The sequence below is a fragment of the Epinephelus moara genome, chromosome 8 (genome assembly GCF_006386435.1).
Source record: "Epinephelus moara isolate mb chromosome 8, YSFRI_EMoa_1.0, whole genome shotgun sequence".
In the NCBI taxonomy this organism is placed as follows: Eukaryota; Metazoa; Chordata; class Actinopteri; order Perciformes; family Serranidae; genus Epinephelus; species Epinephelus moara.
Window position 1 is genome coordinate 14,954,871 of NC_065513.1, and position 15,519 is coordinate 14,970,389.

General features: G+C 42.3%; 1 protein-coding gene across 1 annotated transcript; it reads left to right on the top strand.

Annotated features, from left to right (window-relative positions):
* The first annotated feature begins 6,552 nt into the window (after window positions 1–6,552).
* On the top strand, window positions 6,553–14,409 carry zfand5a (zinc finger, AN1-type domain 5a). The gene is made up of 6 exons (XM_050050742.1): window positions 6,553–6,796; window positions 10,337–10,498; window positions 11,209–11,311; window positions 11,433–11,518; window positions 12,078–12,206; window positions 12,391–14,409. The coding sequence occupies exons 2-6, from the start codon at window positions 10,339–10,341 to the stop codon at window positions 12,537–12,539; spliced, it is 627 nt and encodes a 208-aa protein (XP_049906699.1). The 5' UTR covers window positions 6,553–6,796; window positions 10,337–10,338; the 3' UTR covers window positions 12,540–14,409.
* The last annotated feature ends 1,110 nt before the right edge of the window (window positions 14,410–15,519 follow it).

The following is a 15,519-nucleotide window of genomic DNA, read 5'->3' on the forward strand; positions in this document are numbered from 1 at the left end:
CTCTGTGTCCGTGTGTGTGTGTGTGTGTGTGTGTTGGGTGGGCCAGTATCTGCCTAGTAACTACAGACGGGCTGTTCCAGATTCACAGAAGTAATCCTCACACCCTCTCATGCCCCCACACACACATACACATACACACACACACACAGACTGAAGCACAACAAAAAACATAACTGCAGATTGTATGCATCTGTTGTCATAGCAACGTTGTCACTTTCAGCTCCTCACATGTGCCTGTCATCGTCTTGGAGAAGAATTAATGCCCCCCCCCCCCCCCCCAATACAATCACCAGCACCATTACACCTAACCACCCACACACACTCACATTCAGCGATACAAGTACCTACAAACACAGACACATACACATACACACACACATAGAAGCCAAGCGATGACAGCGAGGGGGATGGGTAATGATACTCTACACCTCCCACTCTCTCCTCAGCTGCCCCCTCCCCTCACTGAAACCCATGAACCTTCACATACTAAACAGACATACATTTCGCATACACATGCTCCTTCTCCTCTGCTTCTACATACAGGGCTGAGTTAACACAACACTCGCACACAAAGACCTCAGTGTAAAACACAGACCAGGTTCCCCCTCGCCTTCCCCTCCCTCCATGTGCCTTCTTTACTCACATATGAAAAGCTTCGTCTGCACAACAAGGGAACCATACCACTGTTACTGGATATGCATACAAATGCCACATGATGACATTTCACAAGCACTATTCATGTTTAACAAACCATGCTGTGAGCAAGACTTAAAGGGAACTCCAGTGTGTAGGATCCAGGGGGATAGTGGCAGACATGTAATACAATATAATAAGTATGTTACTATATAATCACCGCAAAGTAAGAATCGTTACCTTAGACTGAGCCATTTAAATATCTACATTGCGAGCAGGTCCTCGTCTACAGAGATCGTCATGTTGCACCCACGTTTTTACAGTAGCCCGGAACAGACAAACACAACACTAGCCCCTTTTACACAAAGATTGTGCTTATAGAGCCGCTACAAAGTCCCTTCATTATGCTTCCTTTGCAGTTTTATACAGAACCAAAGATGGTCGGCATTGTACTGTTCCAGTGTGTGATTTGAGACAGCATGCCCTCCCTGTTATATGGCAGCTGATCTTGTCCTCTGCTCGCAGGGTAAGGAGTTCCTGGAACTCACTGTTTTTTGTCCAATTTGCGAACATTTTCGGCCGCTGTTCTTCTTTGAGTTAGCTGCTAACTGCTAGCAGCTAGTTTTTAAATCTCCCATGGTGGGCCACACACATAACACGCTGTCAGAACATCACACCATGGCGCCCTTGATCCTGTCCTGCCACCTGCCTGTTTATACAGACATCATTTTGGCACCATTACTGACTCTGATGCCGGCTTAAAGTTGAGACAACACTGCCCCCCATTCCACGATTGTACCTTTTATACAGAACAGCAAGGCGGCATAACAGTGTGAAATTTCTGCCTTGAGGAGGCAGTGTAAAAGGGACTACTGGCTCTGGATAGGGTCATTCTCATTTTTTGCGTTGGCCACCATAGGTATTGGTAGCCCCTCTGTAACGAGAGCATTGGAAAAACAATGATTTTTTAAATGTGACACTGCTTTATTCAGTGTTTTTACTGGTTTAAACCAACGGGTCCCTTTGTTTTAGAGAGCAAGACACCTCCGCACATAATTTGGCTCCCGGTTAAAACCTCCTGAGCAATGAACACTGAAAGAATCCTAACCAGGAGAAGTTTCAGGTGGTAGCAGAATGCAATCCTCACCGCTCAATCCCCCTAAATCATATACACTGTTCCTTTAAATCCAAGCCACAGCTGTCGTTGAGAACTTGTCAATATTTCACTCCTCTGCTATAGTTTGATCACAGTATCTGATGTCACTTTTATCAGCAAATAGGGCTCCTGAATGTAGAGGTCCCGCCCGATACCTTTGCTTTTAAATTATATGCAAATGAACTCCCTGTTGTCAAGCCAGTGTGAAAAGCCAAGAAAGAAAAGCGGACGACAACATTAACATGATGTGATATTGAATTGATTACTGTAAATTATAAGTGTGAATGTGTCAGTGTCAGTTAACCACTGGCCATCCTGCAGTTTTCGTGACTCAGATAATCACCAGCTGGCTTTTACGTATCAGAGATTAACAATCTGACTAGAGATGATATGAGAGCTTGTTTGTCAGGCAAGTATTGCTGTTGATCAGTGATCGGTTGCATCGTCTCCTTAACTCTCTCACTGTTTGTGGAAAGAGAGACAAAACATTTCAGAGTTTGTCAGACCTTTGTTCATTCAAATATTTTATTTGCTCTCATTAGTACTAAGGTAAATTAATCGGATGGTATTTGTCTTTGTGATGTAGTTATTTTAATATTGTTACATGTATATCTTTGTTGTTTGTATTTTTTTAATGCTGCTGTCTTGGAATGATTTGATGAATAATGCACAGTATGAGAGGGCCAATAGAAGACAAGTCAGTCAAACATTATTTAGATTAGACAGATAGGCATATGCACTATAAAAATATATTCATGATTATTGACTTATTTTGTGTGGAAGACACAATCTTACCCTAATATTAGGTAAATGAGTTTCAGTCAACCCTTTATTCATGGCCAGAATGGTAAAAGTAATTATCCATGTTTCAGGCTGTACAAATAAAGACATCAACAACATGTCATCTGTTCATTTGACGAAACCAGTGTAAGTAACAAACACGTGTGTGTATTTCCCTTAAAAAAGTTTGGGGAAGATCAGCAGCACCACCTACTTTTACTTTCACTTGGCTACACCTTCTTCCAGTTTCCACATGCAGTCTGGTTTGAACTGGAGCAAACACATTACACTAGCCAAGGGCTTCTAGACTGTACTAGCCTTCTCAGTTTCCACGAATCCACTCACTGATAGATGACAACATGTTCCCTTTAACTCTCACACACACAAACACCCAGCTGCTCAGCGTGCCCTGTAGCGCCTGGGGATGTGTGTGACGTTATACTGACAAGGTGGGGGGATACGCTGGGACTTGTCAGACCTACAGGGTAAACCACACAGCACACATGACCAACTGCAAGTGATTGGAAAGAATGTGGTGTTTCACAAAAACATGACCAGTAGATGATAGGATGTGAACCGGGGCGAAGGTAACTTCTGCGTCGGCCTGCAGAAAAATGGAGAACTCTATAGGCTACATGTGGCCCATAGGTTTATGAAGGATATTAAGTTTGTTTAGTTTTGCAGGAAAAAAGACAATAACAACAACCTAAAAGTTAAAAAATGGAAAAAGAGTGAGAAAAAAATATGCTCAGGGGTTAAAATGCAGGTCTATGTGACACTAATGCAGTGAACATTTACTCAAGCAATTGTACTGTTTATGTCTACTTTTTCTTCAATCATATCAAGGTAGGAGCTCTAAACAATACTGTCTCTGGCTAACTTTCCTAACCATTTCAGGGAAAGCAGACACCTTTGGACTCCAGTGCTAGCTACCAACATTCAGACAGCTAACACTGGCACAAACTGATAGGCGAAAAATAACAAATGAGCCAAAACTTTACATACACACAGTAGATTTCAAAACTGTAAATAAAATGTAAGGAATAGTCAAAGGGTTTCCACTTTGAGGTTAAAAAATGAGGAGGGTGTGGTAAAGTTTCAGCATGGTGAATGGCATGGACATAGTCTCTAACTTGCTAAACAGGCATTGTCTCAACTGCCCGTCCATCCCAGCTGACCGCGCTATGCCCTATATTATCATATCAAGATGTGGCTTTCAAACAGACCAGGGCTGTAGCTAGGATTTTAGAAATACTGAGGCCAAGTATCCAAAGTCCCACAGTTTAATCTTCCCCTCACGTGACATAGCCACGGAAAACAGTAACATTTTCATTTCCCAAAATTTGTATTTTAAATTACCTGCTAAAATCTATATTGTGCTAAATTTATCTCCCTTCATAATTGTGTTAATACTGTAGGCTATATCAAAGCCCACCCCACAATACCAGATCATAATTCTGTTGGAGAACTGTGAAATCACTGTGTTTTTGCATATCATTTGGTTGTAACTGTAAAAGTGTATCGGTAAACACCTTCTCAGAATGTTTAAACCCCCTCAGTTCCCTGAAACAATACTGGGGACATGACATAAAGGTCCTGAGGGGTGGCTGTTTACCAACTGGAACTAGAACCAAATTGAATTTTACAACAACTTTCTAACAGTACATCCTGAAGCTGTCTTGATCTTTTGGTGCTGCTCTGCTCTTATCTGTTGTAGCCTCCCACAAGACATGTTTACACTTTCAACATAAGTGTGTGTGTGTGTGTGTGTGTGTGTGTGTGTGTGTGTGTGTGCGCTTCTTGTAAATCTATCTTTATGATGACAAATATAAACCCTCAGATTGAAGACGTTTCAAAGTGAAGACATTTCAGCCTGTTCTTGGGCTGGATCTTTAAATAGCTGTTCGATAGTTACGATTTTATTTTGGGGCTCAGGGTTAGAATCATGTGTTGAGTTCAGCTTAGTGTAGGGTTTTGGCTTTGGCATGTAGTTAAGATCAGAAGATTAGGATCTAGGGGCTGAATAATGCATTTTGTAAATAAATAGCAGCCTAATTAAATTCTTTTAGTCTTTTATTAGTACCAATAGGATTGATATAAAAACATTTATTTATTTACATACTTTATTTTTTATTTTTTTATTTATTTATATTTGATCTGTCTTTTGGTAGCTTACATCACAATTCACACCATAAACATGTTTGAGATTACCTGATTAAATATGTATAAATGTGTTTTAACATAAATTTATAGAAATAAAAAGAAATGCCCTCAAGGGATAGTTCAGATTTCTTGAAGTGGAGTTGTATGGGGCACTTATCCATAGTCATAGTTTATTTTATACAGTCGATGTCTGTCGACCCACGCCCAGTTTTGACAGTTCGACACTGAAGGTAAGCAGTGTAGGCCTGAATGGGAATGGGGTCAGCAACAAAATGTATTTTAACCACCTAAAAAAAGTACCACTTAAAAAAATCAGTATCACCAGTAGATTGGTTAACTCCCATGTCAGACTCCAGCCTGCTTCTTCAAACTGGCAGTGTGTCACATAAATCTACTATATGTTGCCTACTGTACTGTCTATGGGTAAGTACCTCATATGACCCCACTTGAAAAAATCTAAACTTTCCCTTTAAGTCTGTCAAATGAATGAATAGTAAAGAAAATCTATTCAGATGTAGCCTGATGATACATTAACCTTGTAAATCATCACAGAACATCAACTACATTTAATCATAAAATAGTGGTACTGGCATCAGTATCTGTAACTCTTGCCCTGATATTACTTGGTATCAGCATTGATGTAATGTAACCAAGTAATTATACTTTGTTACAGTACTTAAGTATTTTTGGTAGGATCTGTACTTACGATTTTATTTTCAGGCAACCTTCACTTTTACTTCACTACACTCAGTAAATAAAATACATACTTTTACTTAATTACATTTTTCCTAAGCATCTTTGTTACTTCCTACAAAATAGGGACGAAAGGAAGATGGTAGGAGGGACGAAGATGATAGGAGGGACGAAATGGATTTTGCTCTTTAAATCCTTTAAGTTGTGGAAAGTAACTTGTTTTACGTGTAATGTAGGGTCCATTTTTAAAGTGGTGTACATGTCACAAAGAAATAAAGTTAAAATTTCTCAAAATTTTGACCACTTGCTTTCTTTATTAATGGTATTTACTTATAGCCTACTTCTACTTTCAGTAGGCTTACATTCAATATCATAAATGACTTTTGATACTTAAGTACAGACTTTTATTTAAGTAATATTCTGATAGGTGAATTTAATTTCTACCAAAGTCATTTTCTGGCAGGAAATCTGCACTTGTACTCATGTGTGGCTTTCAGGCACTTCAGCAACAGTATCAGTTTGAAACTTTTTTTGTGGTAGCCTATCACCCACCCCTGCTGCTTGGCTCTGGTCTGTTGTTACCTCTTGGAAAACATGTTTACACTCTTTCAATGTCAACAAAACAACTCTGTGTGTGTGTGTGTGTGGGGGGGGGGGGGGGGGTGGGGGGGGGGGCAGCCAAAAGAGCTCTCCCATAACAAACAGGCTTGTATATCTTTCTAGTTATAAATCAACCGTTGTTTTGTTCCTCAGACATGAGGAGGGGTGAGGCTGTTTCAACAACAAATAGTGGCTCTTACAGATATAAAGTTTTATACAAAGAGGCATTCCCAGGAGATTACCCTCTTAATCATGCAATTATTTTCTCAATACAGTCATGTCAGCACTATTATTCATGTATGCATTCATTTAGGTGGATTACTCAATAAAAAGATTCGTGGCCTTGTAGGAGGATGACGAATAGATGTGTAATAACGCTACACTGACACGCATGCGCACACGCGACCACCCCCCGCCTCCCTACCGTCTCGCAGCACTGTACATAGCGCTCGGGGGCTCCGCAGGCAGCCAATGAGGACACGTTGTTTTACCCGTGACATCATCCGCCACTCCTCTTACTAAAGAAGGAAACAAACATCCATCCAGAAGGAACGGGAGACGGAGAGAGAAAGAGAGAGAGGTAGGAGGGCGAGGAAGGGAGACTTAAACCCACCTAAACCTACCTGACACGAAGGACAACGCCACAGAAACGCAGCCTCAGACAGTAAAGGACGTTACCGGGACCTCAGACCCTCGACCCCCTTTTCTCCTGCCAGGACAAACGGCCACTTTTCCTGTCGTCTCGCGAGAAACTTCATCGATTTTTAGCAGGTGATGATCTTGGATTATTATTTTTTCTTTCTTAACAAGGATGAATTTTCAAGTGAGCTCAGTTTGTCGAGGTAAACAAGGAAAAGAGGGGTTTATCTGAGCCGATGGTCGGTCACGGCGACCTTTAACGGTGGATTGAAAGGTCAGGGGGTGTATGCGTGATGGTATTGTGTGGTAAACAAGCTTTTTTTGTCTTTGGCTCGTTGAAGTTGTCACCACCAACACCACCACCATCTCCTCCTCCTCCTGGCTGGAAATATCACAAGCCCTCAAACGTGACTCCGTCTGGTTTCGGGAGAAAACAAGGGAGGGAGCTAGCTAGTGCTGCTTGCTGTCTCTGTTTTTCTATTTGCCCTGAGCTGGGGGATGGGGAACCAAAGCCAGCTAATTCCTGTCTAGAAATAGAAAATTCATAAGCCGAATGGGCAAGTAGAGCGAGAGAGTTGCTCTGAAATAACTACACAGCATTTGGTTAAATATTAAATGAACTGCCAGCACATCTTTGCCTGGTGTTTGCTGTAGTTTCAGCTTTGGAGAAAATGAGGTTTGTTCCGTGTTAAGAGCTCTGAGGCACCACCAAGTCGTTTCCAAGTACTTAAGTGTGATTATAAAATCGAGGTTGTTCGTATCGCTTCGTTTGAAACACGTAGAAAATGGCTTTAAGTAGAAATGCTGCGAGAAAGGGAGCTACAAAACGATGTCTAAACAGGAAGCAGAGAGATTGCAGACAAAGGAAGAAAGAAGAAACAAAGGGAGCAGGGACCACACTGTCTAGACTGTGGGTTATTTCAGAAAACATCAGTGCTGTTGCCTTCCTGTCGGTCACTGATCATCATTTGATTATTGTGTCCTTTTAAAGAGAATAAATTACTGCGTGGAACAAAACAACAGAGGGTTTTTTTCTGTACTGTCCTTCAGTGTGACTCAGTAGTTTTCAGCCCAGCAGGGCCTGAAATATGAGCTAACGTTGAGCCTGTGTCTGATACAGGAGCACTGTCTTCCCCTTTTGTTTGCTGGAGATTTTCACAGCTATGTTGTTTAAACTGGGTTCATATGTCGATCGCTTAGAGACCAAACAGCACTATTTCTAGTCGAGCCTGTTTTCACATTTTATTGCTGTGAGGGGTTGGATTTTTGTGAAAGGAAGTTGGTGGTGAATGATTGTGGCTTGTAATCTACCCTGTGCTGGAAACCCCCTGACTTGCCCTGTAGGATGTGCAGTATTTTACAATACTCAACACATTGTGGTGCATGCTTATTGAAGCTTACTGACAGTTTGAAGAAGCAAGACATGGGTATAATTTATTTTGCTCATGAGCAGATATTGATCTTTTAATCTAGGTGGATGACTGAGTACCTCAAGTTGGTGATAAACACCAATACTCAGTTATTTTTAATGAAAAGCATGTGCTTTTATCTATAGAAGACCACATTTGATCACCAGACATTTAAAACTCCTCAAAGTGTGCATCGGTTCATGTCAGGTTGAAAGCTAGGTGGATTTAAACATGGGTAACCAAGGTGATTTTTCCTCCTACCTCATCCCTGTTTGGTGAGAGGTCTTGGTAAAGGTTAGGGTAACATGCCTGTTGTTTGTCTGACAGCTGGGCCCAAACGTGACAGCTGAGCCACACGGTCCATTGTTCCTTTGTGTCATGGTTAATCTGTTAACAGATATTCGCCTTGTCATGTTCTTTGTTGTATCTTTTGTGTTGTTTTTCTTGTCATGTTTGATATAGTTTTAGTTTAAATTGATGTCTTCCATTTGAGGAACTGTTTTCACTGTAAGACCTAATCCAGCAAGATGGGGTATTCATGTGTAGGTCAGATCCTTCAGTCCAAATGTAGATGCCAACACAACGAACTGGTGTGGGTTTAAAGAGAAGGATACTGATGATCACATGTAAAGAAAAAATCCTTTCGAGCTACATGGTGGTTACCAACCTCTAGCTCATTCCTGTCTGGTATTTTTCAGCAGTCAGCAGCTGAACACGTGACACAAAAGAGAGAAGGTCTTTGTGGGCTTTTCCAAGGAAACCCTTTGTTGACAAGGCGGTGATAGCATGCAGGGGTAGATAAAGCGAGGCGGAGGGAGCGGGGGGGGGGGGGGGGGGGTAGCTCAAGATTTAATAGCACTTGTTAGTCTGTTTGTGAGGCCAGGACACCTCGAGGGGACTGACAGGACATTTTGAAACAACTGCCAACCTCTCCTGGAACATTAAGCTTGCTTGCCCTGTTTGTGTCCGTGACCAGAATACAGACCAGCTTCACACCAACGCAAGCAAGCAGCTGCCATGTTACAGCACGACAGGGCCAAAGGTTGTTTACAGAGGAAATACGGCACTGTTGCCGTGTATGCTCGCAGTTGTTGGCTGTGTTGTTGTCTTTTCTGTCGATGAGACGATTTGTAAAAGAGTCAGGGCAGGACTGCCAGACAGGATGCCTCTTACCCGGCTAATCCAGGCCTTCCTGTCTGTCTGTTTGTTCATTCATCAAGGTGTTTTTGATCCGTTGCCTCAAAGGCTGCACCTCCCATTACACAACTTCCTGCTGTATTGCATTGCAGCAGAGCAGGGCGACGTCATAGGGCTACACGTTTTGCCAAGTTACGCACATACACGCTTGTTTATGGGCGTATGTGTGGGGAGAAATGACTCGGGAAGTTTTGAAATGCCTTGTGTGGCAAGATTCGTAGGGAGGGAGGGAAATACTTTCCGAAACTGTCGACCTATTTTGTTCCTAGTCATTCGCTATCTTGTGCCTTTTGGTAAGGACAGTATGTTATTTTAACTATTGTGTTGTTCTTTTTGTGGCCGAGATACGGCTCATGAGTCAAGGCTTCATTGTATGTCTGTCTGGAGGAAGTGAAAAGCCAAGTGAGGCAGCGTTAGTTATGACGAAGAGTCACTGTTGATCATATAATTACCATAATACACAATTATGACACATAAAACAAAATTGGCTTCAGTTATTAATAATAACCTAAGTAACACTAAGTGGGTAGCTATGATTTAGCTATTGAGAGGGGGGATAATTGATAAGAAAGAGTTTTTCCTGAATCAGTCTTCAGATATAGAAATGAGAGATGGTGTACCAACTGTTCTCAGAACTGTGAAAAGGGGTTTGTGGGGGAGGGGATTTTGGGAGAAAAGGGGGACACAACAGTGAACAAAGCTGTGGGACAGAACAGAGTCCAGCTTCTGCCAAGGTGCTGAGCAGAACACAGTGAGTGTTGTTTGTTCTCTGGACTTCCTGTGGAGAAGCGTTCATTACTGTATTCAGGCTAAAGGGCGAGTCAAAAGAGACTGGCATGTTGTTCTCGAATTTTCATAATATGACTCCTGTTAGCTGTGAGCCCTGTTGACTCAGCGACAAGTTTCGTTGGAACCAGATTGGCAGGACAGTAGCGTCTTTACAGGGGAATGTGTGCTGTGATGGAAAACATTTTAGCTGTATTTCACAGTGGGGTGTTCAGGCAGAAAAACACTATTTTCTCTGTGTGCCTGTCTAATTCTCACCTTGTTTCTCTCACTCTTTTAGCAATGGCCCAAGAGACGAACCAGAGCCCGGTGCCCATGCTTTGTGCCACGGGCTGCGGTTTCTATGGCAACCCAAGAACCAATGGTATGTGCTCTGTGTGCTATAAGGATCACCTGACACGGCAGCAAAGCAGTGACCGCATGAGCCCCCTCAGCCCTATGGGTAAGTCGATTCACAAGGATAACAAAAACGGAAATAGAGAATTCTGCCTGTTTTTGTAAGGGAAAAGTAGAAAATAATTGAACCCAGTTCAGAAGCCGAGTTATAAATGAATAAATGTGTCTTCACTTATATATTTACAACTAGAGATAAGGAGAGACTCGAGGAAGTGTAGACATTGTTTTAAAATACAGCCAGTTCCAGGTCAGTGTTTTTTCCCAGCTCTCCTCCCCCGGCCCTCCCTTTTTGTTTTTCCACTTTGTGTAATGAAAGACAGCTGTTTTCTTCATTACAATGTTCAAGGTTAGGTGGGTGTTCACTCCTTTAGACATGTTTAAGGTCAAACATTTGTGTTGCTCTCACAGTGCAACACTGGAAACCTGTTGGGACCCTTTTTTCCAAATGAGTCAAAGAAATTATCAAGAGTAGAAGGTTATTTTTTAATACAGCTTTGAGAAAGGAAATAGCCAGATACTTGTACGTTTCCAAATCAACTGAAGGGATTTTAAATTATTAATCTGGGGGTAGATAACATGAGTTTGTTATTATAATTTCAGCATCAATACAGTGTAGTGTGCACATTATTTTCAAGGTATACAAAGTATTTTGCTCTGAATTAAGCTATAGTTGTGTATATTTTGTACTTTGTTTTGATTTCTCATTGTTTTCTGTTTTGAGTTTTGTCTCATTGAGTTCACTGTGTTCCCATCCAGGCTCAGCTGGTAGTCCTACCTCAGAGGCCTCAGCTATCCAGAGACTAGAAGCCAGTCTAGCCAAGGTTGATGCCTCCCCTGCCTCTTCACCAGACATGTCTAGGTCAGTATCAGCTGGGTTTCACTTTTTGAGGTAGTAAGTAATTGGTGAATGTGAGAACTGACTGGTTCCCTTTCTCCTGCTGACGCCTGTCTGTCTGTTTTTGTTTTTTTTAAACTTTCAGAACTGTTCAAGGATCTCTTCCTGTGACTCAACAAATGACAGAGATGAGCATCTCGAGGGAGGACAAGCCAGAACCCTTAGAGCCTGGTAAGACCCACAGACGCAGATAAACACACTTGTAGTAACAGAGAGTCCAGCAGACATAAACAAGAGGGCATTTGACACACACAGGCAAAGAACAGACACACACAGGTGGCTGCTTGCACACAGACTTCTTAAGGCAAACATCGCCTTGTAGGACCCACTGTAGCCACAGTTTATTTTTGATGCTTCGCTGCATACCTTAAACCCAACTGTTGGTTTTACTTACAGCCTCCAAGAAAGAGAGGAGGCCTAAAAATAAACCCGTTTAAAAATACCTCCACACCAGAGGGCATTCTCAGATTAGATGCTGCCTGCCAGAGGCTTTTTCTGAGTAGTGCACTGTTTTCTGCCAAGAACAAGAGGGGGCAATTTTGAGATAAGGAACATAATAATTACTGACGTTTTGGACAGAAGTACACAATTTCAGTTGCCAGTGTGTTTGCATTGTATTATAGAAACATGAACTTTTAAATCTGTTGCTCTGGCAAATTAAAGATTTCAGATAATGGCAAATGAAATGTTGCATGACTAATGAGTATTTTTCCCTGTTGTCTTGTTGTAGTTGTAAATCAGCCTGCTGCTTCTAGCCCTTCTCCTGTAGCTTCTTCCAGCAGTGAAGAAGGCAAGGGTGACACCCCCAAACCCAAGAAAAATAGGTGCTTCATGTGCCGCAAAAGGGTGGGCCTTACAGGTGAGCAGGGGGGACATAACGGACACCTAATACAACACATACTGTTTCTGTCAGTGATTCAGGTTACGATTATTGTTTTACTGTCATAGATTGAAAGACAAAGGTTATTTTGCCATACCACTTCCTAAGTGTAGCCGTTCAGCTCTCCTGTTCTAGCTTTGACCCCTGACCTTTGTACTTCCAGGGTTCGATTGTCGCTGTGGCAACCTGTTCTGTGGCATCCACCGGTACTCAGACAAGCACAATTGTCCCTATGATTATAAGGCCGAGGCTGCTGCCAAGATCCGTAAAGAGAACCCCGTGGTGGTGGCTGACAAGATCCAGAGAATATAGATTTTACAAAACAACAGCAGCAGCAGCGGCAACGATGACAAACATCTTTGACAAAGACTGGAGAATGAGTGCGAACCTTTTGAAATGAGCACTGGCATGAGTGGCTAAGTGAGGATCGAAAGGACTTGATTTACGAAATTACAACCTCAAGAAAATGACGGGGGGAAAAAAGAAGAAAAAAAGAAAAGATCCTGTCTGATGCATGAATGATCACTTCTCTCCTTTTTTTTGATTAATTCATTAGTTTGTTTTATCCTATTTTCTGTGGTGTGACTTTGCCGCTGTTCAGTCCTTTTTTTTCTATGAATATGTATTGTCTTACTAAGAGCAGCCCAGGCTAACTGTCCAGGATATGCTGTGCTCCTCTCACCCAAACCAGGCGCCATTTTGTGCCAAACCGTAGACAGCCATTTCCCTGAAACCCTGTCATGTGTCAGACACTGGCAGGTCTTTCAAAGCATTCAGACTACACAGTAACAGTCCACACAAGTTGTGTCCCTTAAGTTTTTGAACGTCTTGTTCTGCGCTCCGTTGGTACTGGAGTCGGTCAACGTTTGGAGAACCGTACAACTGTCCCCCACCATGCACAAGGGGCTTTGTTACTTTGTCTCTGTCTTTCCTAGCTTTACCTACCTCACAGCTACTGTGTTAAGCTTTGTTGTCTTCCCTTTTACTTTGTTTTCATCAGCTTCGACCCCAGCAGAACAATGGATCGTCTTGACATTCAGCCTCAGTGACCCCTCTGATCAGCATGTCTGTGTTGACTTTGATCGGTTTGATTGTGATGAGGCTGCTTCCATTACGGCTGGAGGTATCATGCTAGACAGGGACAAACGAGTTACTCCACGTTTCACTGAGTCTAAACATTTTCAATGGACATGATGGGTGAAGGGGTTCCCCAACTGGTCTGAGCTCATAGTGTGATCACAGACGCCTGGTGCAGGGCTGTGTGTGCCGATGTGTGGCCTGAAAGGAAGGATGGCACCCTTCCCTGGCAGGCCTGGCAGGTGAATTTAAGCAACAATATTGTAGGGGCATGAATGGATTGGGATAAATGCATGAGTTACTCTTCATCTGCATTAGTGAATTATGGCATCACTCAACTTAGGGTTTCAGACATTTTGTTTGCTGAGAGACAATTATCTGTTATGTTTTATTAGCTTTTTTTTCTCTTCCATTGATATTGTACTGATGTTAGCGCATGTATTCAGTGCATTTGTGGAATTAGGGTATGTGAACCATGATTTTTTTTTTGTTTTTTTTAATGCGCTAACAGAACGTTCATGTGAGCACAGTGTGTGTGTGTGTGTGTGTCTGAGTGTGTGTGTGTGTCTGAGTGTGTCTGAGTGTGTGTTGTTTCCCAACCCTTTTGTCTGTGGAGCTACCCGGTTTATCAGCACATGTTTACAGAACTACAGGAGCATGCCAGAGCTAGATTTATGAAAAATAATAGATACCAAGATTAGATGTAACTTCTCAACTGTCTAACAGCTATTGGTCTGTGTGTCTGCTTTAGAGCACCGTAGAGAAGTGTGCGTGCGTGTATTTGTGCGCGTGCATGTGCACATTCCTGTGCAAAAGTGTGTTTTCATGGCTGCCTGACACATTGGAACCCACGGATGTTTGTGACTTGTGTTAATCCCACCTCCCTTTTTTTTCCTTCCCCCTGTAAGGATGTGTTTTTCATTTAAAAGACAACTGTATGTATCCGTTTTGAGTTTTTCCTTTCTGATTCTTAGTTATATGCAAATTTGTACAAAAAATGAAAAAACAACAAACTGTGTTGATATTTATGTATTACATATAATCTTGCTATCCAGCATTACGACAGAATAGTATCATGTAAATAAAACTGTACAGAGAGACATTACCAAGCGTCTTTGTGTGTTGACTTCCACAGCTCACCATGTTCTCATTTCTCAGTAATGTTGGGAGTTTCGGTGGAGTATGTTGGGCTGTTTCAACAGCTTGGTTTTAACAGTGTTGCACATTTTATAGCCTCTCTTGTGTAGATAAACCAGTTGGGCCAAAAGGGCAACTTTAAATGGAGTAAACAAGTTTATTGTACCATAGTGTGGTAAATATGACTGGGGAAAAAATAAGGCCTCTTTGGGAAGTTAATGATGAATCAGCAAAAGATGGCTGTGACTGAAAGTGGAACTAATTTCAGCCAGGACAAGAATAGCATAGAAGCCACTTGTCAGGAGCTCCAGACGTTAATACCTCACCTAGGCTAACCCTGCCTCTTTAGCATTCTCATGTTAATACAGAGCGCTGGCAGCTCTGACTGTGAACCTCGCTCAACAGACTTGTCCAAACCTCGTCTGGGTCACACAGGAAGTATTAATCCCTGGACCCTGGAAGAAAGCGATCCTGCTCCACTTTATCTGGGCCAGGGCTGTCCAGGCAGAACTCACATTGTGTGTCTGTGTTTCAGAGACAATGTGTTTTCTCACACTCCTGTTGGGAGCTCCAGGGCTGAGTGTGTTCACAGATGGCGTCACGGCAACAGCTGCTCAGACAGCTGAGGTGTGCTCATGTGGTGTCCCTGTGACAGAAAGCCTCAGATCACATTGTCTGGACACAAGTCTAAAGTACAATGGAAGGTTCGCACAAACACGTATTGAGTGGGAAAACATGAAGTGTTCAAACTCAAGATTTTCACTGAGCTATCTTAAGTCCAGCCAGAGGCTATCAGAAGGCATATTAATCACTGACCACACTGTCCTCCTTAATCATGAGTCTGCATGTCCTTTGAACCAGAGAGGACAGAGGAGTGCACTCAATAACTAATGTGGTGACAGATGAGAGGATGATCAGCACACACCAAATATGACCTGGAACAACTACAGACATTCTGAAGCACATACAGTGTGTGTGTGTCTGTGTGTGTGTGTGTGTGTGTGTGTGTGTGTCTGAGTGCGTGTGTGCAGAGGAGCTGAACACACAATTCAGTGTCAGTAATCCACCCCCCCCCCCC